Source organism: Perca flavescens, chromosome 21, assembly GCF_004354835.1.
Source record: "Perca flavescens isolate YP-PL-M2 chromosome 21, PFLA_1.0, whole genome shotgun sequence".
Taxonomy (NCBI): Eukaryota; Metazoa; Chordata; class Actinopteri; order Perciformes; family Percidae; genus Perca; species Perca flavescens.
Genome location: NC_041351.1, coordinates 7,147,085 through 7,174,701, shown reverse-complemented (window position 1 = coordinate 7,174,701; position 27,617 = coordinate 7,147,085). Strand labels below are relative to the sequence as shown.

The following is a 27,617-nucleotide window of genomic DNA, read 5'->3' as shown; positions in this document are numbered from 1 at the left end:
GAGCACTTCTTAGACGTGACAGATGAGTCTCCTCGAGGGCTGCACTCCAATACTGGAGTTATGAGGCCAATACCCATATTGATAATAATGATGAAAAATACATTGTCTGATACAGAAACACTCAACATTAAAACATCTCTCTTTTCTGAAAGAAATGGTGGCTCTAGTTTAGTAGGTGTGTATATGCATGTGCTTAAGATTCATGTGTTGTTAAAGCAGCATTCACTATTGTTTTGGCCACTTGGGGGCAGCTGAGCAAGCTGTCAACTCAAATGTGATACAGTAATATCTCCTCACAAAGTTTATATGGCAAACTTGTTAGTAAAGCAATGTTGGCATTGATTTAGAGTCGTGTTTGTGTCCACCTGATTATTGTTAGTCCAATAGTCACTCTCCTTTAAGCTCTGTTATGGTCTCCACCGTCTCCTAAGAAGAGTTTCTGGTTCTTTAGCTGCTAAATGCTCCACTATGTTTATTAGCTAGTCGCCAACTGTTCTTGCATGCCATTTGCTGGTGAGCAGGTACAGCTATCAGTTGTGGGCTACAAAAAAACACAACAATGACCTAAAAGAAGCTAAAATAACTTTACCTTGCAACGTACCACAAACACGGGAGGCCTAGCCCTACCCAATCTTGAAGTGTACCATAGAGCCTTTCAGCTACGGGCCCTCAGAGTGTGGATAGACCCCTCATCTACAGTCCCATGGAGAGAAATAGAGCAAAACCTCACTGAAAGTCTAAGACTGCAAGACCTCGCCTTTGCAGGTGTGTGTCCAAAAGATTTATGCTAGACTATGGCCCTATTCCCACCAACACATTGACCAACTTTAAACAGGTAGAGGAGCAACTATGATACACCAATAAGTGGCATTTGAGCACCCCAATGTTTGATAACAAACCTTTGTTTGTAACCAGTGGAGTGACCGAGGTATTTATTCTCTAGACCAGTTATTCAATGAGGAAGGTATGTTGAGTTTTGAGCACCTGAGAGCTAGCTTTGAGATCCCCAGGACATCCTTCTTCTTTTATCATTGCTTAAGGTCAGCCCTAAATTGTTATGGAGTACCACGGGTAAACAGTCTCGAGACCCACCCTATCATTACATGGCTTGTTGATTTTCCTGTGAGAGGATTAGTGTCCAGGATTTATGCTAAACTGATGCAAGTATCTGCAGGAGAACTTCCAATAGTAAAGAAATGGGAGCGAGAGCTGAGCCCTGAGGGGAACGCAATTAATTGGGAGACAGTTTGGGACATTTCCCACTGTTCCAAGAACCCAAATCACCAGCAGATCCACTTCAACATAATGTCATAGGACATATTGGACTCCTCAGAAGAGATACGTCTCCAAAGGCATTCCTACTCCATATTGCATGTTCTGTTAACCTCTTTTACATTACACATAGTCATCTGACCCAATGTTACTGTATAAACTGATTGATCAATGCAGCTTCAAAGCCCACCTGGTTCACTTGTTATTTTCATCAGGCTTGACCTTAAACACACATTTACACACGGAAGCTGTGATTCGGGTGTAATTTGAGACATTGCCCTCAATGTAGTCTGTTTTTCTCCCATTTGTTCTCCTACAGATTTGATCTGAGAGACAAAGGGCCTGTTTTCAATAATGAAATGTTATACAATATTGCAGTAATTTAGGGTTTGAAGACTGAAGGGCAGACACATCTTGCAGACTTATAGTGCCCTAAGATTGGCCTAAAATATGCTGGTCTCTGTTTGTGTTCATTAGTGCAGGCCTATCAGTTGCAAGGCTGTCTGTGCCCTCACACACTGATATACAAATAGAGAGGGAATAAGTGAAGGAGCACAGCTGTTTGACAATAGGACTTCCGTGTGTCCTTTTCTTAGTGATAAGGCTCAACAATCAGCAGGATCACTGGTGTTTTGACAAGATAAGGAACAAATGGAGCTTTGTATTGGTCGCTAAAGAAAACTCGGAAGAGACTCTTAAAGATAAATCACACCAATACAGGGAACCACCACATTATTGTATCCTACATTTCATCCTTAAAACTAGTGAAGAAAAGCTGCTTGTGTGGTGAGATGGTTTTATTTGCTTCAGCTCAGCTTTTGAGTTTTCTCTTAAGAGGATTGCATTATCTGGCACCAACAAAGTCTTTGTTCTTAACTTATCGGGTTGTGTGCCTCTCTGGCAGTGCACTAAGTTTTGTATACTCTGTTATGTACTGTATGTATACCTGCTGCAACAGAGAAGCGTGTCCCATATTTGTGTTCAGACTTCACTTGGGACTGAGTTGTTATATAGTTAGGGTGAAGAAGTACACTAATTACTGACACCAAGCTATATGATTTCTAAGATTCTACGTGGAGCTTGGAGTCACAATGAAGCCACATGTTGAGAGGATCTTAATAGCATCTGTACTTTCCTGTTGAACCAGGATGTTGTGGTTTGACATAATGCAGGGAAAATGAGTGGGACATCATAAGATTTGACCAACAAGATGGAAATGTTGTTTTCAATTTCAGTGAGCTCCAAACGGATTAAGGGAACCACGTAGGACTGTACAAGTGAGTCATAGAAAATCACATTAAAGCAATTCCATGAGGTATACTTTAATGGAACTTCATGTTACACAATGTTAATGTCCTGATGCTGTAATCATTATCCACCTGGTGCTCTGTGTAGGCTGAAACTAATTTAGAAAAATAACTTTGATCCAGGTTCAGTGCTTGAACGCTTGCACTTCTCCTTGTTCAGAGGAACGTGTCCATGTTTGTGTGTTTACAACGAATGTGGGGTTTAATTAGACCGGAGAATACAGAGGTGCAGTGGAACTGAATGCTAACATGATTAGCAACAATAAATCGCATGGAAACAGGCAGTAGGTTACAACTGTATGTGTGCATGCATTAGTAGTGTTAATATAGTAGTGCTTTTTGTAAGGTAAAACTTACTCAAAGACATGAACATATAGTTAAAGAATGATACTGATATGACACTGCATTCAAAAAAAAAAGCATTTGCCATGTGACTATTTGAACTCTGTCAAAACCCTAATACATCACATTCTCAATATGTCCCAGTGATGCTTCCATGATGCGTCATTTGCAACAGTAAATTATTAGATAGGATAGCTGAAGACAGGAAAGGGGGGAGAGAGAGAGGGGGGGGATGACATGCAGCAAATGCGGTAAGGACTGAGACTCATCAGTATATGAGGCGCACACTCATCTATAAGCTACCAGGGCTCCTTCTGTTTAATCGTTGTGTTCACTCACTCTATATAAACATACCTAACGCGCATTGACAAAGTGTTTGCGTGATTACTTCCAAACTGAAATCAATTTCAAAGCAGGATGAATCACCATGAAGTCAATTTACAGCTAAAGCGATCAGGCTAATGCATGCCTGCTTTCAAACAGCCAAGAAAACTGCATGTTTGTGGATTTAAACTCCAAAATGTCAAGAGCAGATCACATCAATTTATTATGAAGAAAACCCGAGATGTAAAGAGCAACCACTACGATGCTGCCGGGCAGGAAACGTTAGACACGTAATATGACGAAGAGTCAAATGTTGTGAAAAAGAACCATTTCCATGATAAAGGCAAAAGATCACGCACACTCTGGAGATGAAGAGATGGCTGCTGCTGTTTGTGTTCCTGTCAGCTGGAAGATGCTAACTGGAGTGCTGTGCAGAGACTTTACTGATACAGGTCTGGGCTCTATATTCTAAGTAAGCACTAACGGCAACTCATGCCAAATTAAATTTGACATCCACTGCAATTTAAATCTATTTACAGCACAACAGTAACGAGGGACTGCTGGGTCTGGTGCATGAAAATCACAGTCATTTTTTAGTCTTGATTGGTGCAGTCAAACCTGAGGTAAATATAGGATTAAAACTAGCCTGACTGGCCTTGGCGGATACATACATAAATAAGCCTCATTTACTGAAGGAAGTGAGATGAAGCAACATCCCACTTTATGAAGCGAGTGTTAAACAACAATCCACTTGCTTCCAAACTGTGATTCTCTTTTCTCTCGGCATGATGCTGCCTCTAAGTGGTGAGAAAAATAACTGCATCTAGTACACATTGTACTGTATCAAATACTGTACACTCAGCTGCCAGTTTATTAGGTACACCTGGCTAAAACTAATGCAGTCAAATACATAAATCCTACCTTCATTAAGGCTGTATTTTATGTGTCTTTTTTTTGTTGAAACTGTTGTAAAGATGTGTTGATTTATGGTCATTTTGAAGGTTGGAGTTTGTGCTGCTGTTGAACTGTATTGCAGAGGTGTTTCTATTATTTTGTTCACCCCATTTATAGTCAGTCAGCATAGGCTAAATCAGTGGTTCCCAATTTAGATGTCGGGCCCCTTTTAAATACCCCTCACAAGTTAAATTTGAGGGATCGTGAGATGATTAATGGGACCATTAAAGAAATGCACGCTGACACATACTTGTGTTGCACTGACTCCAGCTCAGAGGCAGGAAACTCACATTTACTGTGGATTATCTCTATATTAGCTTCCAGTATTTATTAAGGCTGTAACTTGAGGGGCTAAAATTGCTCTCCACCCTCCATCATGTATGCATAAATAATTCATATGGCTTTTGAACACCTGAAAGATTGAATATGTACTGTGTGAAGCTGTGAGAGGAATAGATTGCCACTAGAGGGAGCCACAGGAACAATAACTGTAAGGATCAGTATTTGTGCATGTACATTTCTTTGTTTTTGAACGTTATTATAGCCAATATTACTTCATTTTTCTGTTCTGGCTTTATTGTTTATTACTCTTTCACTATTTCCTGGGAAGGAAGGTAAACATCACCCAGGTTATTGGCTTGGAAACAATAATGTATAATCTATAATAATAAACACACTCTCACTCTTTGTTTGTTTGCTTCCTTCCGTTTGTTGGGCTTTAACTGCCCATGTGTTAAGTGTGTGTGTGTGTGTGTGTGTGTGTGTGTGTGTGTGTGTGTGTGTGTGTGTGTGTGTGTGTGTGTGTGTGTGTGTGTGTGTGTGTGTGTGTGTGTGTGTGTGTGTGTGTGTGTGGTTATGAGTGATTGTATGCTCACTTTTGTATTTACAGCCTCCATCTGTGAAAAGTGGGTTCTGTGTTCAAGTTTTGACAGGATCATGTTTTTTTGTGTGCAAGTGTAGAGCCACGACAAGTAGTTGATTAATTGATTGGTTTAGGGACAGGCAATTAATTGCCAACTATTTTATAATTGATAAATCGTTTAATATTCTTGTTTGTGACTATCTTGTGTGCAGACTAGTGGAACAAGTAGTTGTTAAATCGATTCATTTTTTGAGTAATTTTAGCAAAAATGGTGTTTAAGCTTCTTGATAAAGCGGTTTACTGTTTTTTTCTGTTTTGTATTGTTGTAAATTTAATATATTTAGGTTTTGGACTTTTGGTCAGACAAAGCAAGCAAATCAAAAAAGTTGCCTTGGGCTTATTTTGTAACGATTGATGGCAAAAATCTCCAACAGATGAATTGATAATTAGAATAGCTCTAATTCAAAAAATATTCCAAATGACTGGTTGCAGGTCAACAGTTCACCTTGGAAAATTCCATGATGTTGTTGTATATTCAACCGTTGGAGAAACCTGTTATGTTGGCTTTTTTGTCATTTTCTTTTGTGCATAAAGCGGTGAAAGACGTTGTCAAACGATGATGATTAAATCTTTGTTTAAATCATATTTTTTTAGCAAAAATTATAAATGGTGTTTGCTGTTTCTAGCTTCTTGAATGTGAAGGTTGGAAGGTTTCTCTGTTTGGTATGGTTGTAAATTGAATATCTTTGGGTTTTTGGTCAGACAAAAGAAGCCAATCAAAGCTGTCGCCTTGGGCATTTTTCACAATTTATTGACATTTAATACCAATACCAAAGCAAGCGCAAAAATAGATTAATCTATAACTTAAATTAGCTCTAATTTGGACAAATTCCAAAGGACTTTGGTTTTGATTATGGTTGCAGGTCATCGGTTCACCTTGGAAAATGAAATTATGTTATTTATGTTCATGTTTCCATACATGAAATGAGCCTGAGTTCTCTGATTACCCCCCCGAGCCCACACTGTGTTCATCCTTGCAATAGTCCAATATTGTTTCTACCCTGTGGAGGCCAGCACTAAACCACGACTTGATTAACTGCAGTTTCACGGTTGTATACACTGAGCTGTTTGCTGCAGGCGGTGGTTAGCATTAGCAGCATAGGGACAGAAAGATTGATGGGGAAAAAAATAAAAATAACATAACAGAGATGGAAAAAGGAACCGGAAAGGATATTGGAGCAGGTGATGAACGAGTAAACAAAAGAAATACTGCAACTGACTGGCATCTTTGCTGCTGACCCACATCTGAAGCCTGACATTATTCCTGAGTTTGCGGTTTCCACTCCGAGCAGATCTACTGGCGAGGGAGGGGGAGACAGTAAAGTAGTCGACACCACCAGAGACAGCAAGCCAAACTCTTAAACCTTTAGACACCATCATCTTTTGTTCGCCTCGTTTTACATTTCTGATCCATGTACCGAGAAATGACCTGCTGTTAATCCCAGTTTCAGGACAGACAGAGAGTCTTTAAGGGCTAGTACATCCAAATCATAAGCTCCTCTTACAGATGGAGATAATGAAGGATTAGTCCAAAAAAATCCTATGACTGATGGCTTATCATGGTGCAGTAACTGGAGTTTGGCCTCTGATTAGCTTCCGATGTACAGTAGGGCTGGAACATGTTTTTAAGGATGTTTGAACGTGTGTAACAATAAACTGTGCACACCTAAAGATTGGGAATTACAGTTGGTAGGAAACCTTTTCTGTAGATGAAATAATGTGCACTTCACTGTAGGAACCCAGTTACACCTTACTACACATTTTATTTTGCCAAATCCTTGCAAGTTTGAACAGATTAATAGCATTTAAAAACTTCAGCCTTTAGTGTTAGTTTAACCTTTGAGCAGCTGAAATCTGGGGCAATCCCATCTTCTCGTTTCTCAGTTTGTACATCCTTGAATCCTTTCCTTGCCTCCTCTCCTCACGTCTTAATCCCTCCCACCTGAGACACAAGCGGAGGAGGAGAGGAAGAGACATGAGGAGAGAGTTGAGGCAACAGGCTTTTAACAAAAAGAGATATCCGTGCCTCATAGCCGTCGTTTAAAAGCGACGTTAATTATATATGGCATGCCGCACGGCTGCCGTGGTTTGTTATACGTTTATACGTCACCGGTGCCGAAAAGACATCCTCAGTGTGCCATGGACGGCTGTCCAAAATATCATGTCAATCCATCCAAGAGTTGTTGTGATATTTCCATCCGGACCAAAGTGGTGGGCTGACAGACCTTAGACATCTGAAGGAGTATAACATCTTAATAAATCTATCGTCTTTGGGAAATTAGCGTGACTCACGTTTTATTGACAGGATTTAAATACACAGTCATCAGTAGTACAATTACGCGTAGAGCGTTGTTAGATTCTGCAGTTAACGCCATTCGAGTCAGGTCCAACTGTTCATTCAGTCTTTGGCTCACACCCAGAGGGAAATATCTGGAGCACAAGCTGTAGAGCAGATTGGCTGTTACGTGTAAAGGTTAATATGACATACAAAACAACCATTACCACGTCTCCTGTACTATAAATCATCCTCAGGCATACAGTAAATAAAATATGTTAGGTTTTGTCATTTTAAGGCCAAACTGTAGTTTAATTAACATAATATTAGAGTTAAGAACTCTAAAATGCTGGTTATTTGTTTTGAGACATCCTCTCCTCTTTGTTATTGTCATCTTGTGGGTAGGACCTCCCTTTGCCAAGTACCCAATTACAGCTCGCTCACATCCCAGACAGCCAATAGGAAGGCTGCACTGCTGCCACATGAGCCTGTCACTGGCTACAATCTCATCCCCTACCATGTTGTTAATATTCAAAGGCTGCAGTCTACTGGCATGAGCTCACTCATCTCACTCACACACACACACATACACACACACACACACACACACACACACCCTGGAAACACACAATGAGACATTAAAACATGCAGAGATGCATCTATAATCATCCTGAACACACTGACTCAAACTTTAAATTCCATCGAGGAAACCATTTCAGATCTTCTAAGAACATCTGGATATTTTAAATAATTTGCTGGTATTAGTTCTTGAGGCTTTGTTATATTCAAGTGTAGAGAAAACTCCTTTACCTTAGGCAGCTCTAGAGTTTTTTCCCTTCTCATTAATTTAAAGCTTTCTTGAAAGTAGCTACTTGCACAGAAATCATAATGGCATCCCCTTAAGGTATGATTCTCCCACATCTGAATATATCAATTTATTATGAATAATGCATTAGGATCTTAATAATTGATCAATAAGTGCACAGCAGCCTGCGTGTTCCTTTCTCTTTTAGTTCTAAAACTCAAGTGGAACATGTTTGTGGTTTTATTAAAACGTTTCCTGCCTTTGATATCCCAATGACTTACTGTGGTTGTTTTCAGCTATGAGGTCTTGCACGCTGTAGCCATTAATGGTACGGCACAATTTTATTTTTATTTTTCTGGATTATATTTGAAAGGCCTCCATAAAAGTAACAATAAAGAAATGTACACATTTTAACCTGATGAGGTGTAGTAGAGCATATACGCAGGTATACGGGGTATACCCACCTCTTTGTGGTTTACAGTATACCCACATATCAGACAAAAAAACAGTTGGAATGTATATACTGTAAGCGAGTTTACCCACTTCCTCTTCTGCAACACATTTACCTAGTACGGTAGTACACCCACCTCATCAACTCTCACTACACCATTGTCAAAGTATATTGAAAATGTCGTCAGAGGATTGCCAAAGCATACATCCTCTGGGAAACATTTAATTGGCAATCCAGCCAATATTTATTGAGATAATTCGGTTGAAACCAAAGTGGTAAACTGACCAACCAACAAGTCTAAAGTATATTAAAAACCATCTTAGCATAGCTAAAAAATTCTAATTGCTGTAAAATCAAGCCTGTGTTACATTTAAGATTTGACTTCTGATCTAAAATCTGTTACAATGAATAATCACATTTATATCAATATGGGTTTATTCCAGTATGACCGGTTAAAGATTCTGGACTTTTGAACTGGACTTTATGCTGATTGGTTGCCACTCATTGCTGTGTCAGGTCTCAGTTCTACAATATGGGACTCAGGCAGTTTAAAAAAAAAAAAGAAATATAGAAATCAGTGATGAAAATAAATTTAGCTCGGTGAGAGAGGAATTTATCGTCAGCTCTTGTTTTGTGAAGAACCATTGGGATCAGGACAGTGAAGAGGCTGAGTGAAGGAAGTTTCATAACAGGAGCATCATGGCTGCACACTCTGTGTGTGTGTGTGTGTGTGTGTGTGTGTGTGTGTGTGTGTGTGTGTGTGTGTGTGTGTGTGTGTGTGTGTGTGTGTGTGTGTGTGTGTGTGTGTGTGTGTGTGTGCTGTAAGTACCCTGTGTGAAGTATCATCATCCTCCCTTTCTCTCTCTCTTTATCTCTCAGCCAGCTGGTACTAAGCAGAGGTATTCATCCATGCCTACTCCCTCCTTTTTTTCTTCTGTCCCAGCTGCTCACTCTACCTCTCTCTGCCTCCTCCTTTCTCACCCCTCCTCCTCCCCCCCCCCCTCCTCCTTCTTCTCCTATCTCAACCTCCTTTCCACCGTCATTTCCCTCCTGTTCATATGTCCCGGCGAGACGCTGCAGACTAAGCGTGTGTGTGTACATAGAGGATGGCTCAGTGCTCAGGTGCAGACAGCAGGCTCTGGGAACCAGTCAATCAGGCAGCAGGACCAGTTCATTTACCCAGACGACAGAGCACTCTTCTGGGTTAGGGGCTGGAGCTTGAGCCCCTGCTTGGACCTCAAACCCTGGAGCTCTAGAGATATACCTGTAACTGTTTTTATACATTATTCCTAATCAGGAGGACAATTTCACCTGACAGTGGATAATATAAAGACATTTGTTTTTGTAGTTGCTATAATTGGCACTTGTTTTGCACTTTGAACACTGAGAAGTGGAAGCAGCTGCCTTCACAGCGGTGGAGCTGGAGGAGTATGTCCTGTCGCTGCCCTGCCCCAAACTGGACCTTTGCATCTGCACAGTGTGGATAGCTGCCGAGGGAGATAAAGAACAAAAGAAAGAAGGAAATCTCGAAAACAAGGAGAGGAAAATCCTTCCTCTCACACACCTGTGAGGGCTCCTTCTCCGACAAAAGCACAGCCGAGGATATTGGAGGAACAAAAAGACAATTAGGAGCTAAGAAGAAAAGGCTAAAGAGGAGACTTTGGGTCCACGTTCCATCCCTCCATTCATCCCTCCTTTAACCGTTTCCCACCTGTGAGGATTAATTGGACTGGAGCAGCATGGCGCATGCCGCCTCACAGCTGAAGAAAAGGGCGGATGAGAACCTCACCGCGTTGGAGGACGAGAAGGAGAAGAAGAAGGCACTAAGGAAGCGTTCTCGCGAATTGAAGAAAAAGGTAGAGAAAGAGGAGGGAAGGAGAAAGGGAAAGTAATGGAGGAATGAGAGCTGACAGGGGAGAGAGAAAGACGTGTCGGTCTAGTGGAGTCTCTTTTGTCATGATGCAGCCTCCACACACACACACACACACACACACACACACACACATTCGTGCACATACTCACCAAGTGTAAAAGAGGGGTGGACCCATTGGGAATACTGGGGGGGTGGGTGTTAAAAAGACAGAGAAAGATGGATGGCAAGAGCGCATAGACAGGGAAGAAAAGAAAAGATAACAGGATTAAGCTATAGAGGGCAAATTGGTATTTCAGGCAGTGGCCCTGCTATTAAAATGTGAAAGAGACAGTTCACTTGACTGCTAAATTATGAAACATTTCCACTGTTGTCTTTAGTTCTTCAAAACAAAATCTTAAAATATTAAAACCTTCGTCATACCAAAAACTCTCTCTCACACACACACACTTTCAGTTTGTTTTGTTATAAAACCTTATTATATGTCCAGCTTTACCCCTCTTTGATAGGATGCTTCTTTATGTGTGTGGGTGTGTGTGACTTGTCCTCAATCACCCCCGCTCTCTTTCCATGTTAACTTTCTTGTATGAAAAATGTTTTTCTTTATGTCATCACACTTTAAACACCCCACCTCTCCCGCTGTGTCTCCATCAGCTGATGTATAGGAATTTTGGTTTTCTGAAAATTTTCATGTGAAATGTGAAAAGGAGCCAGAACGCGTCAGCAGTCACACCCTGCGGTTAGGTGTGGGTGGGTGGTTTTTGTGTGTGTGTATGTGTGTGTGTTTTTGCACATGCGTCATTGTGCAAGGACAAAGTTAAGACACACACAAACATGCATGTAAGATAATCAATAGGTCTCACTTGAAATCAATTATCATTATCGGTGCAGAGACAGCTTCCGTTCACAAAACATTTTAGCTGAAGTCGACATTTGTTTGTGTGTGTGTGTGTGTGTGTGTGTGTGTGTGTGTGTGTGTGTGTGTGTGTGTGCGTGTGTGTGTGTGTGTTTATTTGACTAACTGTGATTGGGGTACGGTTAAAAATAATTTGCCTGAGTGTGTACAAACTGACATTTGGCTTGTGTGCATGGTGTGTGTGCATGGTTTGTGTGTGTGTGTGTTGACTAGCCTGAGGACATCATTAGTCCGGGGTTAGCCACCTGTCACAAAGAGTCAATACCAGTGACCTCATTTGCATCAAGGTCAACATGGATAGAGAGGTGACTTCCTGTGGTCACAGGAAGTCTGTGGTGTTGTGAGGTAGAACTTAAGTTCTTTTCTGTGTGCTGATCTGACGGCCACATTCTGCTTTATGATGTATCATGCATAAGTTGAAGGAGCTGATTGATTACAATTCACTGGAAATGCACATTGTTGGATTTCATGTGATAAATAAAATTTGATTTAATGATTGAAGTACTAGACAAGCACCAAGAAAGTGCTTCTTCTTTCATGCTGAGCTGAATGCACTCAGCAAATGCCAGAAAACAACATATGTCTACGTTTAAGTCACAAATTCTGGACTCTTGTCCGTCAGGAGTAAACACGGAAGTTGGGTAATGTTGTTATGTTCTATCCACCTGTTTCTTATGCACATTTTGGATTTGCACATATAGAAAGCTGAGTGGACATGCCTGAAATTTTAAACAAAATATTGCAAAAAAAGTTTTTATGCTTGGCTGAGGTGGAATAGTTGGTGTATCATTACAAGCAACAAATGCAGTGGAGCGTACAAGCAACCACTGTATGTAACTTCCACTGAATAGACAAAATCATCAGAGCTGTGTGAAGCGAAGAAGAGACAAATTAGTACATGAAACAAACATGAATGCCATATTTCCGTCAAGTTTTCCACATCATTTTCATTCATTTGAGGTTTGACAGGCACTCTTATTTCATCTCGTTGTGCTCCCTTCCAATGCACTGTTTTAAGGTTATTAGGTTATTGCTAGAATGGATGGTCCGGAGGGACGGCAACGGCATGCCCCGCCTCTGTTTGGTTGATCGGTTGGTGAGGTTTGCATGAGGAGTGAGATTAGTTAAGGTTAGGGTAAGAATATTACAGTAAACCAATGACACCATTTTATGGAAAATTTAAACCAACGACAATCAATTCTGGAATCTCTCCGTTGAGGACAGTTTTTCCCTTCAGTGTTTTTAACTGGTTTTGAAATATGGCGGTGACTAGAGAATATTTGTATTTCAGTGTGTATTGTCTCAGAAAACGATAATGGATTTGTAATTAATCCCATTCGTGGATCTGCCATGGTTTCCACCAGTATGTTAAATTATATTACACTCAAATTTTGACACCAGTATTGATTTTGAAGACATCGTGATGGATCAATCCTCTTCAGCATGCTGGATGTATAATAGATCTACTGCACGGTGACGTGCTTTCAGCAAACACTGAGAGGAATTTCAAGGCAGAACTCTTTTTGAGTTTTGACGTTAAGGAATCAGAATAGCATGAATGCGACTGGGAACGGAAGAGGGAGGTTTGACCTTGAAGCTGAATGTTGAGCCTGTGTGATCACAGATTTATGGTTTCCCTATTAAGGCAACAGGTGAGGGAAATGTGTTGCTGTATTTTGTGTGTGTGTGTATAGGGTGACATCAGCAATTTCTCTGTTTGTAGCGTAATGTTGTCATGACGGTATCGGCTATCCTGGGATCACTCATGGTAAATCCATAATGCTGTCTGCCCAGGGACAATTCTTGGCATCACTGTGCAAAAAATATCCTCTCCCTCCTCGGATCATGTAACCTCAATTACCTTTCTTTTCCTCGCTTTAGCTCACCTCACGTCTCTGTCTCTCTTACACTATCTCTTTTTGTCTCTCTCTCAGACAATGTAGATTTAACAGATACAACGCTATACACTCGATGTCAGAACCTCTGACTATCTTTGATGCACTCTCCTTCTCTTACTCACTCTCTTCGTATCTTGAAGGAATATCTCAACCATTTGGGAAATATGTTTGCTTTCTTTCTGAGAGTTACTTGAGAAGATCAGTGTTCAAGTTTGTGTCTGTGTTATGTAAAGATTCAGAGTCAGGATGTGTTAGCAAAGCCTAGCTTAAAGACCGAAGGCAGGTGAAGACAACTTCCCCGGCTCGCTCTAAAGTAAAAAAAAATCTTATTAACGTACTTATTAGTTTCACCTACACATGAACAACAACAGAAATGTGTCAGATGGGAGACTGTAAGGTGAGCGATCGGTTAGCCTATCTAGCACTAGCCTACTACTAGCGAGCTAATCTACTAGCATGTACTTCTGGCAGTTTGAGCTGTTATTACAATTACAGACAAAACTGGCTGTTATAGTTTATTACTAAATATTTAATCTGAATTAACAATTTAAAAAGATGTTCATTTATATATTTTGTATCTCTCATAATCAACGGTGAGATTGTTTTAACAGTTGAACATGTTGGTGAGCACAGGTCTGGCAACCAGTTTTGCCAACTCTTTTCCAATGAAAGTAGCTAGCACTAGCTCCAAAAGTCGCTAAAAGTAGCTTGAGGACGTCGTAGTTCATTTACATATTGGTGACGTCATTACGCAATAATTTGCATAAAGCTTAATGGTTGTATCAGGTTCAGCAAGGCAGATAGAAAGAAATAGAAATCTTTAGCCAAATAATCACAAACTCACTACAGGAATTTATATAAAATTATAATTATTACTTAGGTATATTTGAAGTAAAAAAAAATAAATTCTACAAAGGGAGGGCGAAAATTGATAAAAATTCTCAAAGAAGACTGGCTTGGTTCCAGGGCCAAGCCAGCTCAGCAGCGTCTTTCTCCTGTCCCGTCCCTCTGTCTCTCGTCTCCGCCGCCGCCTGGCCCCCCGGACCCCTCCCCTTCTTACTGCCTGCGCAGTGCTGCTACACATGAGGAGAGAGCAGAGAGGGGGTAAGCCAGCCTGCTCCTCAGTCACAGAACAGCAGAGAGAGGTGGTGAGACTGTTTTAGCGGCCACAAGAGAGAAAGACCTTGCACGCTCGCCAGACATTCATGTTTTTACGCATTAAACAAACAAGATAAGGGTCAAGTCCGCTTTTTTTACTTTAGCTAGGCTAGATATTTCTCTGCTACCTTCAGAATTTATGCTAAACTAGGCCATGTCATGCCATGCCATGTCCTAGCTCGATTTTATTTAAAGAATAGTTTAAAATTTTACCAAGTATTCACTTTTTTAGCTTTTTCTAACTTTTGTCTCACTATGCCTCCAGAGTCGATACTCGCTCTGCAGGTAACCACTGTCACTCTCTTACTCGCTCTACCACACACTCCCCACGCACACACCGGCCCTGCCATTCTCAAAGAGATTGACGCACACACCAATGCACAAGTATAAACTTCAGCCCACTTACGTAGGCTACGGCGAAAGCTCTACATGGAGCCTCCTCAGAACCATAAATCACTTAGCTTAGCATAAAGATTGGAAGCAGGAGGAAACAGCTAGCTTGAGCCTCTCTCTAAAGATAAAAACAGAACAAAAAGCTTTTTAATTAACAAGTTGTATTTATTTTGGTTTGATTAGCACACAAAGAGAAATGTAAGAATGACAATCTGTGGTTTTAGAGTAGGTTACATTTTTAAGCTAATTCTTCATACCTTTACTTGGTCTGAGGTTATTTTTCCTAATTTAGGCCTCACTGCCTCTCACTGCCAAATTGTTTCAAAGGATACACAGCACTCCATGAAATAGCATTATTTTTCATTTGTACCTTTTATTTTAAATTGATTTAGTAATACAATCCAGGCCTATATTTGCACCCACTGGCCAATGCTGTGTGCAGTACGATGTGTTTATGGGTTCTTACTGGAAGCTGAAAACAAACGCCATGTATTACTGAGACCAGTGCACCATGCAACAGCTGCCATTAAAGCTATTAGCTGCATGCTTTAAATCCCTACTATTGAACTAAAAGACATGCTGTGTTTTTAAGGTGTGTTAAGTTGTATCTCTTGTAGTGCAGTCAGTCATGCTCTTCAACTTGGTTGTCTGTCTGGATGCGTGGGTGACTGGCTGGTTGGCGGATTTACTGCTCCGCAGTCCGGCTGCCTGGCTGATAAAACTGTATATCACAGGCTTTAATATGCAATGCATTTCGGGGCATTATCTTTATCTTCTGTCTGAAGCATCATTTGATTAGAAAACTGTAACACCAATATGATATTTAGGAAAAAGAGCTATCGTGCCGACCTTCCAAGGCAGTATAAAGAAGGTGATATTTCTATCAGCAGGGACTGAAAATTGGCAACAGGACCAAGTTGGTGTGTGTAACCAAATGGGCTTCAAGGCAGAGAAGTGTAATGAAAACACTCAGTCAGAATTGTTGGCATTGTTTCCCCTCCTCCAGCTTGTTTCCTTTATCATTTTGGATCTCATGCTTTTAGTGATGGCTTGACTCCAGACTCTGAAGCAATCGGTGGCGGCTTCCCCTCACCTCTCCACTGTCCTTTGCCTTAGACACACTCTCTCTCTCTCTCTCTCTCTCTCTCTCTCTCTCTCTCTCTCTCTCTCTCTCTCTCACTCACCGTTATTTCCCTTTTTTGGGATCAATAAAAATCGATATATCTATCTATCTATCTATCTACATAGGTGCACACTCCTCATAGATACAAATAAAATAAAAATTGGTATAATATGGGGAAGGTAATATTAAACAAAGAAAGAAGGGGAAGAATAAAACCCCAAATTGGATTATTCACCACCTCCACCTAAATAATATAAAGCAATACTTAGCAATAGTAAAAAATATATGCAAATGATCTAAGAAAGAAACAAACAAAGGTTAACGTCGAGGGAAGGCTGGTCTTCCAGTCGTTCACCTCCAGACTGAAATATCTTAACAATTATTGGATGGATGCATGTGCGTTGGTTAATGACCAAAAAGCCTACCTGCAGAACTCACAACTGATATTCCCACTTCCTACTTTGTTTGTGTTTAGTGCTAATTAGCAAGGTAAACTAAGCATTGTAAACTACATACCTGCTCAAAATCAACATGTTTGCATTATCAGTGTTGCAATGAAGATGGATGGACATAGATTATTCTTGTTCTGTACTTTAAGGACAATACAATTTCAACCAAATGAGCAAAATGATGTAGTTGAAGATTAGATGACTGACTTTGCAGCTTTTGTTCTGCATCAACGTTTCATAGGAGGGGGGTGGTGACTGGGGTGACATCCAACAAAGATTGCATACTGGGATACGACTTTGATGTCTATTATTTTGAAGCGAGGGGGGATGGAAACGCTGCTCCTTTTTGAGGTTTATTTTTGAGAAGGACTCGATTCTGGCTTCTTCTTTTTTTAATCTGCAGCCTTCACTCTGCTCCCCCCTTCCACCCTATCTCTCTTTATCTGTCTCAATGCCTCCCTCCCTCCCTCCATCTCTGTCAGCTGGCAGAAGGCTGCATTGTTCTGCCACACTTCTGCTTCTGGGACTGGGGGGGGAGGAAGCAGGGTACACCACACACACACACACACACACACACACACACACACACACACACACACACACACACACACACACACACACACACACACACACACACGGGTCCCTTGGGACCAGGCATTGTACCACTTTTATCCCCTGACACTTATTTAAGCCAAGATTCATATTTGAAGCCCAGTCGTTCTTCTTGCTCTATGTCTCTTTGTTCCCTTTACTCCACCAGATCTGCTGCCCATTTAAATTTCCGATGCTTATTTCCATCGCTTCTGTATGCATACACGGGGACTTTACATTCATATAGTATATAGAAAGTTGTATGATGCTTTTAAGAAAGATAATCTTGTCTGTTTGCAGGAAAAAAAATGATTACTAGACCTTTTCTTTTTTATGATAACAAGAACTGTATAACTATTCAGAAAACTCTAAAATTCACAGTTTTCTCACATTTGGTAAACCAAATGATTGCCAACATAATTGGCAGATTAATTGATAAAGGAAATAACGATTAGTTGCAGCCTGTATACCTTATTGTTCCTGCTTCTACCCCAATCGTACCATTCTTCAATATGCAAATAAATCAATCATTCATCATGTCCCCAAAAGGTAATTAGTTGTGCAACAGTGCAATGGAAACAGGATAAAACACAAAGGATATAAACCAGTCGTAGACATTTAAAGAAATATTAATTGTGTGCAGAAATATAAAATCAGAAACAAATCAATACAAACAAATATTCTGAATTTTAGACCCTGAATCGGGGTCTAAATGTATTCATGTTGGCATTTCCTCAAAGTTTAGGTAAGAGATGGCAGAGTACTGCTGATTCTGCTGCAGATATTAATCACCACGTCTTTTTGTTTGACAGTGAGAAAAACATATGACCGATAAAAGAAAATGTGAGAACTGACTCCATAAAAGAGCTACAATGAAATGTCAACATGAAAACCTCTCTCTCATTCTCTCCATTGTTACTGATTTTGTGTCGCCACTGACGGAAACCGAGCTAAAGAAACTTTTTTCTGTCGTCAAAAAGAATGCAGACTCATGTTCAATAATAAGTTTTAAAAAGGGAAGGAAAACATGCAAAGCATGCACAAGAGCCGGAGAGAACCAGATGCCACCACTGACTATCTGACGAGCACTCAGCAAAGATGATAAAGTCAGAAACGGGTAACCTAACAGAGGAGAGAGTGTTATGAATTATAGAATGACTCCATTACGGAGCAGAGGAGAAATGACAGCTGGAGTAGAGAGAAGATAGAATAGAGAGCTGGGTTGAAATCTGAAAGGAAAACAAAGGGATGGAGGAGGGTTAGAGAAGGAGTTATGGGAAGAGGGGCAATGGAGAAGAAAAGGAAGGCAATCATATTTTATGCCACCCTCGCGGCACCAGACCTTCACTACGTTCACTGTAACATCGCTGTAGAGGGGGTTGCTGGGCCAGAGGATTGGTGCAGAGCCTGCCAAGCATCGTGATTGGTGGTTGGGGCACGACAAGGGGATGGGGGGTAACAAAACACATCCACAACATACTGCAAAAAAGAGATAGGGGAGAAAGAGGAGGATGAAATCAAATTCAAAATGAAGGGTAACGAGAGAAAGCATGCAGAGAGAGATCGAGGCGAGCGATTGATGAAGTGGCAGAAAAAGAGGAGGAATTTGGAGAGTGGGCAGAGAGAGAATGACGAGAAGATGAGGATGCTGTTAGTTAGGTCTTTTATCCCCCTTTCCTCTGCTTCCCTGCAGCTCTCTCTCTTCTCTCTCTAAAGTGGAAGATCGACACTAAGAACTGGGCCAGTCCATTCATTTACATGTACCCATACCCACACACTTGCATAGCAGCAGATTAAACCCATCTTCATTTCACTGAATGTCCTTTTCTACAGCCAGATTAGTGTTTAGCACAGTATATTGAATTATGTTTGACTGAAATGAGATGCCTCCTTGTTTGTATGTGTGCAGCTTTGTTGCTGTTGTACGTAGCAGAGTTTTGTTGTTTTGTTGCATTAACTAAAATTGCATTTTGTATTTGGTCATAAATTGTGGTAATTGTTTAAAAATGAGCCCCAATCTATCCAGGGTGTACAGTGCCGTGTGTGGACAGGAATCGGTAATCTGTGTGTGTTTGTTTAAAGAAATATATCACTGCATTATATGGTCCTTTAACGTTAGGGTGTCAGCATGTCAAGTGGTGTCAATCAGTAACAAAAAAGACCAGTACATCTATAGTTTAAGCTGCCGTACAGTTGAGGGAAACTGTGGCATAGCACATAAGAAGGGAGGAAAGTGGGGGAGAGGAGTATTTGATGTTTCACCTCTCGTGCGTGCGCTCAGTGGGTGAGGTGTTGATGCAGGGACAGAGTCACGACATAGACAGGATGTGTGTCTCTGTGTGTGTTTGTGTAACCGAGCGTCTTGGCTGCTGTGTAGAGCCGTAACAATTCCAAATTTTGCTGGACAATTAATTGTATCAGAAATAATTGCAATTAACGATGTAATTGTCTCTTCCAGTCAAATTTAAAACATGTATGTATTTATTACTTTTTTAAACAAATTAAAGTTATGAATGAATCCCAGGATACATCGTTTGGTTATATATCACTGTCATGTGACCCAGATAATGTAATAACTCAAATACACAGCCTATGAAGTAAACAACACCTCTTTATTATCATAACACGTTTATTCTAACTTTATCGCCCCCTTGTCATTTTTGTTGCTATGAACGTGTTTAGGGTCAAGTGCCAACAAATAGCAATTGAAATAATAATAAAAATATATAGTCCGACCAATAATCACTTATATAATTACAATTTGGCTAAACAGCTAATGTTAGCAATTAATTGCTCCACAATTATGTAAAGTAATGGACAATTAGAAGCCTACCGCTGTATTCAGGGTGTAGCAGACATTTTGAAGGTGAGCAGCAGGGATGACAGACAGACAGACAGACAGACAGACAGACAGACAAACAGACAGACAGAGTTCCCTGGAATACCTTGTTTTGGACGGTTGCTCTACAGGAGAGCTGAACTTAAAAAACTACAATATTTCCCGCTGAAATGATGTGGAGTAGAAGTATAAAGTAGCATAACATTAATACAGTCCCGTTAACTCAAAAAATCTCAGAATTGTACGTGAAGTTACAATCTCAAAGATCTTTTGTTCTCTTTGGCAACACCAATATAGGAGATGATTGCGGGTGTGTTTTGGGATCTCATATCCCAGAGATCCGCACAGTGTCACCCGTGTGACACTTCCTTCGTCTGAATGTCCAATTTGTTTTTCTTTGGATTCACACCTGTTTTTGAAGTTTCATCTGTAGTCTTCGCTATTGTCTTTGCTCGTTCGGCCGTAGTAACCGCTTACGGTTTACACAAGCAGACACAACGGCGCGGGTTTGACTCCGACCTGCAGCCCTTTGCTGCATGTCATCCCCCCTGTCTCTCCCCTTTCCTGTCTTTACCTGTCTTATTGAATAAATGCCAAAAATGCCCCAAAAATAATCTTAAAAACAAATCAAAAAACTACAATGCTTCACACGCAAGTGAGTTAAAGAGCAACCACTGTTGCCGACCAATCACTGCTCGTCACTAACAGTGTGCTGCTTGGGATTATTAATTTAAGTAAAGTATTTGAGTAAATGTGCTGAGCTACTTTCCACCACTGCATTTCTGAGTATTTGTGACACGTGGGGTTTCCAGATGTGTGTTGGTTATGATTGTCTATGGGAAACAGTTTTTGCTACAACAAAATCACCTCACAGTTCAGTGCTCTTCCAGGGGCCTTGTGGTCTTCTGTGATTCCCCGTCTTTTCTCCAGTGCATGCTGGGATGGGGTGTATAGATAGGATACATAGAAGCTGTAGTGTGTGACTCTCACAGTAGTTGGCTGACTGTACAGCACTGCAGTATACTACTATGTGACCCTGGTGAGCTAACGCTGCATCCTTGCTGAGAGGTTTTTAAGGGTTTCTTGGTTTATTCATGTCCTGGCCCACTAACATTGTGCAGAGATGTGCAGCCACTCAGGAATCATGGAGCCAAAAACGCTGTCCTCATTTACACAATTCCCTCCCTACTTCCTCTCCCTATACACAGTTTGTCTTTCTTCCTCTCCATGCAGCTTTTTAGACAGCTCTTCGTCGTCTTTCACTTTCTGTCTAACCCCTGATCAAAAAAAAACTACAGCTCTCAAAATAAAAAGCGCAAACACTATCTTCTAAAATCAATTAATCAACTATTTAGTGACATTGAGCCTGCAAAAGTCTCAGGCTTCTGGGAAATGGTGTTTGTTAAAGGCTGTGTGAAACAGAAATATTAAATAAACCACAAATATTAAATTGTTTCTATCTAAAAAATATGGAATGACCAACACAACATACTGTTGAGAAAGTCTCTGTTCCGATGCTGGATTTTTTAGTTATTTGCATTATTAAAAATTTCAATAGGATATTAAATTAGGTTTTCCAACAAATCCCGGAAGTTCCGGTTTCCCTTCAGCGCTCTATATGAGAAAAGAAGGCTACATACAGAATGTAAAGCACAGTCCAGTGTGGTCACAAGGCCGGAGAGTCTGCAGAGAGAGGAAACATCCGTGCTGATGTTGGACGTACATCTGAAGTGCTTTATTGATTTTCTGAGCAATTCCTTAATTGCCTTTGGACTATGAGCTGTAAAGCTAAGGGCCACTGCTCATACAGTACCCCATTGATTTAATTATTTCCTCTTCTGGCTGTGTGTTCATTGTGTAACTGGGCCAGCAAGTGAAAAACAAAGATTTACTGGAGTTGCAGTATCAAAAATATTATAATAAGAATGTTGACAGTTAAAATGTGCTTTTTTTATCACATCACAATGCCCACATCTTTCCTTAGAGGATGAAATGTCTCACTGAAAATCAAAAGCTTAATTAAAAATCCCAAAGAATAACAAAAATTGTGGGCGCCTGGGTGGCTCACCTGGTACGACCGTGGGTTCGACTCCGACCTGCGGCCCTTTGCTGCATGTCATTCCCCCTCTCTCCCCTTTTATGTCTCCATCTGTCCTATAAAAATAAAGGCCTAAAATGCCCCAAAAAATTATCTTAAAAAAATAAATAAATGATTAGCAAAAGAAATTTCTGAAAATGCTTACTTTTAAAAAATATATAAATCAGTTACGCTTTTAGTTGTCAAAATGTGAGTAAAATATTGAAAATTACAGAAAAATGTGACAAGGTGACCAACCCACAAATATTTGTATTTGTATTTATTATAAGGATCCCCATTAGATGACGTGTAGACAACCAGCTAGTCTTCCTGGGGTCCAAAAACAACATTTAATCAGACAATATTAAAACATTTCATGACATATACAGAAAAGAAAAGAAATAAAATAAAAGAAATACAACAATATCTGCTTACAGAGCTAAATAACAAATAAGACAAAAAAAACTAATACAAAAAACCAATAACAAACCAAGCAAATAGAGAAATATCTTGAAAACAAAGTTATATATTACAGTATATTACATAGCTAACATTAAGGTAGCTCACATTGACAAAGAAGAAAATCTATTGGCTAAGAGTCTTTTTTTCAACACTCAACCATTTAAGGCGTTCATGCATTTGAACAACATTGGACCTAGAATTGCACATCAGAACAAGTCTGACTGCTTTGTTTTGTGCTACTTGAAATATAAAAGGTATAATCATGAAAAAAGGGAAAATCAGCACACAGGGTACATTATGATGCCTCAGTTCAAAAAACAATCAACAGTTTCTGAATAATTATCTTGAAATTTATTCAAAAATGTAAGAAAAGAAAATAGACAAATCTAACTTTTTCTTCTAGCGCCACCATCAGGTCAAAGTGTCCATTTGTCCAGCCCTTTTTTTAGGACCACTACCTGCAAAACTAATCATTCCCATCAGCTGTACTTTGTTAGCAATTAGCAAATGTTAGCATACAAAATTAGGAATAAACATGGTAAACATTATAACTGTTAACATTTAGCTAAAAAATGCTGCTGTGCCCCAGCATAGCCTCACAGAGCTGGTAGCATAGCTGTAGACTCTTAGTCTTGTTAAACTTTCAAATATTGATATCATTCAAATTATGACTTTTCCTTATTTATGTTTATTAATGTTTGTGTCACTTCTCGGTTTATAGACACAAGGTAAATGTCGCAAGTGTCATGAAAACAGGGCTCTGTGTGTGTGTGCATATAGCGGCAGTTTGGTTGTTCATATGCAAAACCACACATCCAGCTGCACACCCCTGTTGGTGCACTGTGTGCTGTTTGTGCTTTTGGTCCTGGCCAGATGTTAATTTATTCATGACCAGCGCTCTGTCTCTGTCAGAAGAGATTAACCAAGCAGTGCTACAGTAGCTGTCCTTCTTTATTACTTGTCTTCTGTTATATTTTGGATCTCATTGTGTTTGTCTTGTTGCAGGGGAGTTAGTCTTTGACAACCAGATGTACAGTATGAACCCAGCAGCTGAGAGTGTGTGTGTGTGTGTGTGTGTGTGTGTGTGTGTGTGTGTGTGTGTGTGTGTGTGTGTGTGTGTGTGTGTGTGTGTGTGTGTGTGTGTGTGTGTGTGTGTGTGTGTGTGTGCGTGCGTGCGTGCGTGCGTGCGTGCGTGCGTGCGTGCGTGCGTGCGTGCGTGCGTGCGTGCGTGCGTGCGTGCTTTGAGAAGGAGGATCGATGTCTGTCTTTCAGTGTTTATGTCTGATTCCCTGTTTCCCCTCTGGGCTAGCATAGTGTGTCTACCTTAACAGTCACCACACACACACACACACACACACACACACACACACACACACACACACACACACACATAGACATGCACACGGCTTTACATCAGCACAGTGCCTGTGATCCAGCAGCAGCAGCAGCAGCAGCAGCAGCAGCAGCAGTGTCATCTGCTGTCATCCAATGAGCAGAGAGCAGAGCACATCTGCCAGCCAATTGCAAGGAGGCCTAATGAGGGACAGATCCTGCAGCTGAGAACTAGTTGAAGGGAGGGTTTTTGATGCACTGATCTGATGTCTGGAGTTTCAACATTTAAAAAAAAAAGAAGACATAAACATATTTGATTTAGGGTTAAATTCATATTTAAAAAAGTTTTTGAGTCTGCTCACATTCAACTGCAGTGAAATGTGACAGTAAAGAGCAGAAAAGAGGAGCTGAAGAGTTTGTGCGCTGTGTTTTTATCCTCCTCATGTGCTGCTGTGAGAGTACTGAGACTGCAGTAGCCAAGCGGCCAATCAGATTGCAGCACCAGTCATGGGCAGGACAACACACACACACACATGCACACACATGCACACACACACACACGCACGCACGCACACACACACACACACACACACACACACACACACACACACACACACACACCTTTATCTGCCCATTCTCTGTAGATTTCATAAGATATACAATAACACATGTGTTTCCTTCTAAGAGGGAATACATGTTTTCTAATGTAACAATTTCTCAATTTACAATATTGATAACAACATTGATTCTATAAACATTGGGTTTTGTGTACTAATCTTTACAACAAACTGGGACATTGTTTACATTTAAGGACAGTCGTCACACTACACTGCTGCAGCCAATGCAGTACTACGAAGTGACCACTAGGGACTGATAGAGGACCTGAGTATTAATGATCAGTAGCCAGGGGAGGGGTAGGGGGATAAAGTGTGCACATAATGCATAATAGTTGAATATCAGCCATTGGCTTTAGATTTAACACTTTTTATCATTCCAGAACAGAGCCGCGTAGATTTGTCAAATGACAGACAATAAATCAGCAGCTATTTTGATAACTAATTGTTTCATTCATTTTTGTCAAACTTTCTTCCATAATTTGCTGTTTTTTCTTTTTCACATTTGACAGGAAATTGAATACCTCAACGTTTTAGACTGAACCAAAATAAGCAAATTGTAGACGTTACTGTGCCCTCTGAAAACTGTGAAAGACATTTTTTCACTATTTTCTAACATTTCATAGATTTAGTCGAGACAATAATTACCTTGAAACAGTTTAATCCTGCAGTTTGAGTGCAAAACCATCTACCACCTTATTAAAGTCCAGGGCTTTGACCAGATTGCTTTAATATTAATAAGTTATTCTGCAGTCTGAGCTAACAGGGAGGGTTCCACCTTGAGATATTGAACATTTTATACAGAATATTTTTGATTCGTACAGTTTAAGCCACAAAACAACTTTTCATGATCCCCTGCATCAAAACTCATGATGGAAAAACTATTTTTTTTAATTAAATTTTTTATTTAACCTGTATTTAACCAGGTAGGCCGTTGAAAACAGGTTCTCATTTGCAACAGCGACCTGGTCAAGAAAAGCATAAGCGTGCAGGACAACATACATTTTCACATTCAATACAATACAGGAATACAGAATACCATAGGCTACATAAAGTGCAGATTAAGTAAGCATTACAAAGCTGGCGCAACGTGAGGTGTAAAGTAAAGGCCGTTTTACAGTTGTGCGGAGGCTCCATGCACAACTCTTGCCGTAGCCTACGTAAGTGGCCTGATGTTTATACTTGTGCGCTGGTGTGTGCGTCGAGCCGGCATGTGTGTGTGTGTGTGTGTGGAGTGGGTGACAGAGCCAGGGAGAAGTGAGAGAGTGACGGTGATTAGCTTCAGAGCAAGTAGTGACTCTAGAGTCCTAGTGAGAGAAACAAAGTGTCTGCCCTTTGTTTTCTGACCACGGTGGGAAATCTGGAGCAGGAAAAGTTAACTCTCGTCAGGTTATGGCGTAGGGTCCAGCGTAGACGCAGAGGGGTCTGCGGGGGTACGCCGTCGATTTTACGCACAACTATAAAATGGCCTTAAGACGATGGATATGCGAAAGTGATATGGTAATAACACAATATACAGTCACAATAGACAGTCTATATCACTGCTGAGATGTAGTGAAGAGTCAAAAAACAGCAAATTGTGATGTGAAAACAGCAATTATTCAAAACATACAGTTAAATATTTTTGTTAATACTTTCAATACTAAAGTGCTGATTGATAATATCCAAGTTTGTTTCTCTGTAACTCACACTGAAGATTATTTTCTAAACAATTTGTTTCTACAAACCTTTTTTTAAGCTTTTTAAATGTTAAATGTCTGTACACAAGCAGTAATGCAGCACCCTAATTGTATAGATTTTAAATGTTGATTTAAATCAGGAACTATCTAAAGAATCTGACCAATTGCACAATTTCAGTACAGCCATGTTTCAGTTTGTATCAAAACATATTCATGTTTAACACACAACACTGAAATAGCTGCATAGGTAAAAAATAAATGTCTCTGTTTGGTTGAAAGAGGATCCTCATTGGCGACAGCAACATCTGTATCCAGAAGGCCCAGATGTGGCATTCCATCACATATGTACTGCGTAAGTCAATCCAAAATCTCCGTGATTATTGATTTAACACCAGCGGGTTCTTTTCCATCCGTCAACGTTCAGTTAACCCAGCACAGCGCTGCAAAATTTGGGAGGTTCAGTTGCCATGGCAACTGCTCCCTCCCTCCTTCACAGATGTCATAAAACACCAATGAAGGATCATTAAACTGGTGTCTGCATGTCTGTGTGTGTGTGTGTGTGTGTGTGTGTGTGTGTGTGTGTGTGTCATGATTGTCTGAACTTTTGCTAGCTTCCTTCCAACCTGCAGCAGTGACAGAAGGGACACATTCCTCTGCTTTTCTTTCAGAGCTGGTCTGCTTCTATTTGCACATGTTCTAATAGTTCTGCTGGTTGTGATGCGTCAGTTAAACAAGACTGAGCGCAGTGACTCCTGACATCGCTGAAGTTGACCCAGTTCCATTTATTATGCAGCAGCCGCCGGTCTGATCTTCATCATCATGTTTTATGTTTTTTGAGTAATGGAGCCCTTTGAAAATGTTCCAAACGTACGCCCGCTTTCACAGGGGTGAAGGTGTAGACCCTGTTTGGGCTTAGCCCCAAAGCCTGCTGCCTACCAGAAAGCTCCGTAGGCCAACCTGGCGCAGTTTGAACTAGGGCTGGAGGATATGTACTGTAGGTCATTTGATATCTTGATAACAATAAACTGTATATCACAATATTGCATGTATTCTGGTAATTCATTAACTAAATTGTCTATATGAAATGCCCACATGGTAAAGCCTATTTTTGTATTCTCCTGTGTGATATAAATACTAGACAAATGAAAAGTACATAGTATTCTTTCATTTTTATTAAAAACGTAAGTGAAAAATGAACATAACATGCAAGAAACAGAATGTAAAGCATTGTCCAAATAATGTAAATATTGCTATAAAGCAGTTCGGCCTCTGTTTTTTTTGACATCGTGATAGAAGCAGTATGGTTAAATATACAATAGACATTTTGATATCGTTTTGACGGCAGTATATGGTCATATCGCCCAGCCTATACATTGAGCCATTAGCATCTTGATCTTGGTCAGTGGTGGTGAATTGAATGTTTTAAAGGGGGAAAAAAACTGATTAATACTATCTAATTTGGTCTAATAAAGCCACAGAAAAGTAAATACGTGTTAAAACATGGCCATAATTTGCTGAATGGGAGAACATTCAGAAAAAAAGGTCCCGCCTACTGCTCCCTTGG

At 40.3% G+C, this 27,617-nt stretch overlaps 1 protein-coding gene across 11 annotated transcripts in view; it reads left to right on the top strand.

The window, feature by feature from the left end:
* The first annotated feature begins 10,192 nt into the window (after positions 1–10,192).
* Positions 10,193–27,617, top strand: part of LOC114548170 (ankyrin-3) — a 120,146-nt gene continuing 102,721 nt past the window's right edge. For 4 of the 11 annotated variants that reach the window (XM_028567937.1, XM_028567938.1, XM_028567940.1 and 1 more), the window contains exon 1: positions 10,200–10,508. In XM_028567937.1, the coding sequence (XP_028423738.1) occupies positions 10,392–10,508 (117 nt within the window). In that variant the 5' untranslated portion in view covers positions 10,200–10,391. Of the gene's footprint in view, positions 10,509–27,617 lie in introns of all 11 variants that reach the window. The other 7 variants (XM_028567943.1, XM_028567941.1, XM_028567939.1 and 4 more) reach the window with 4 other exon arrangements.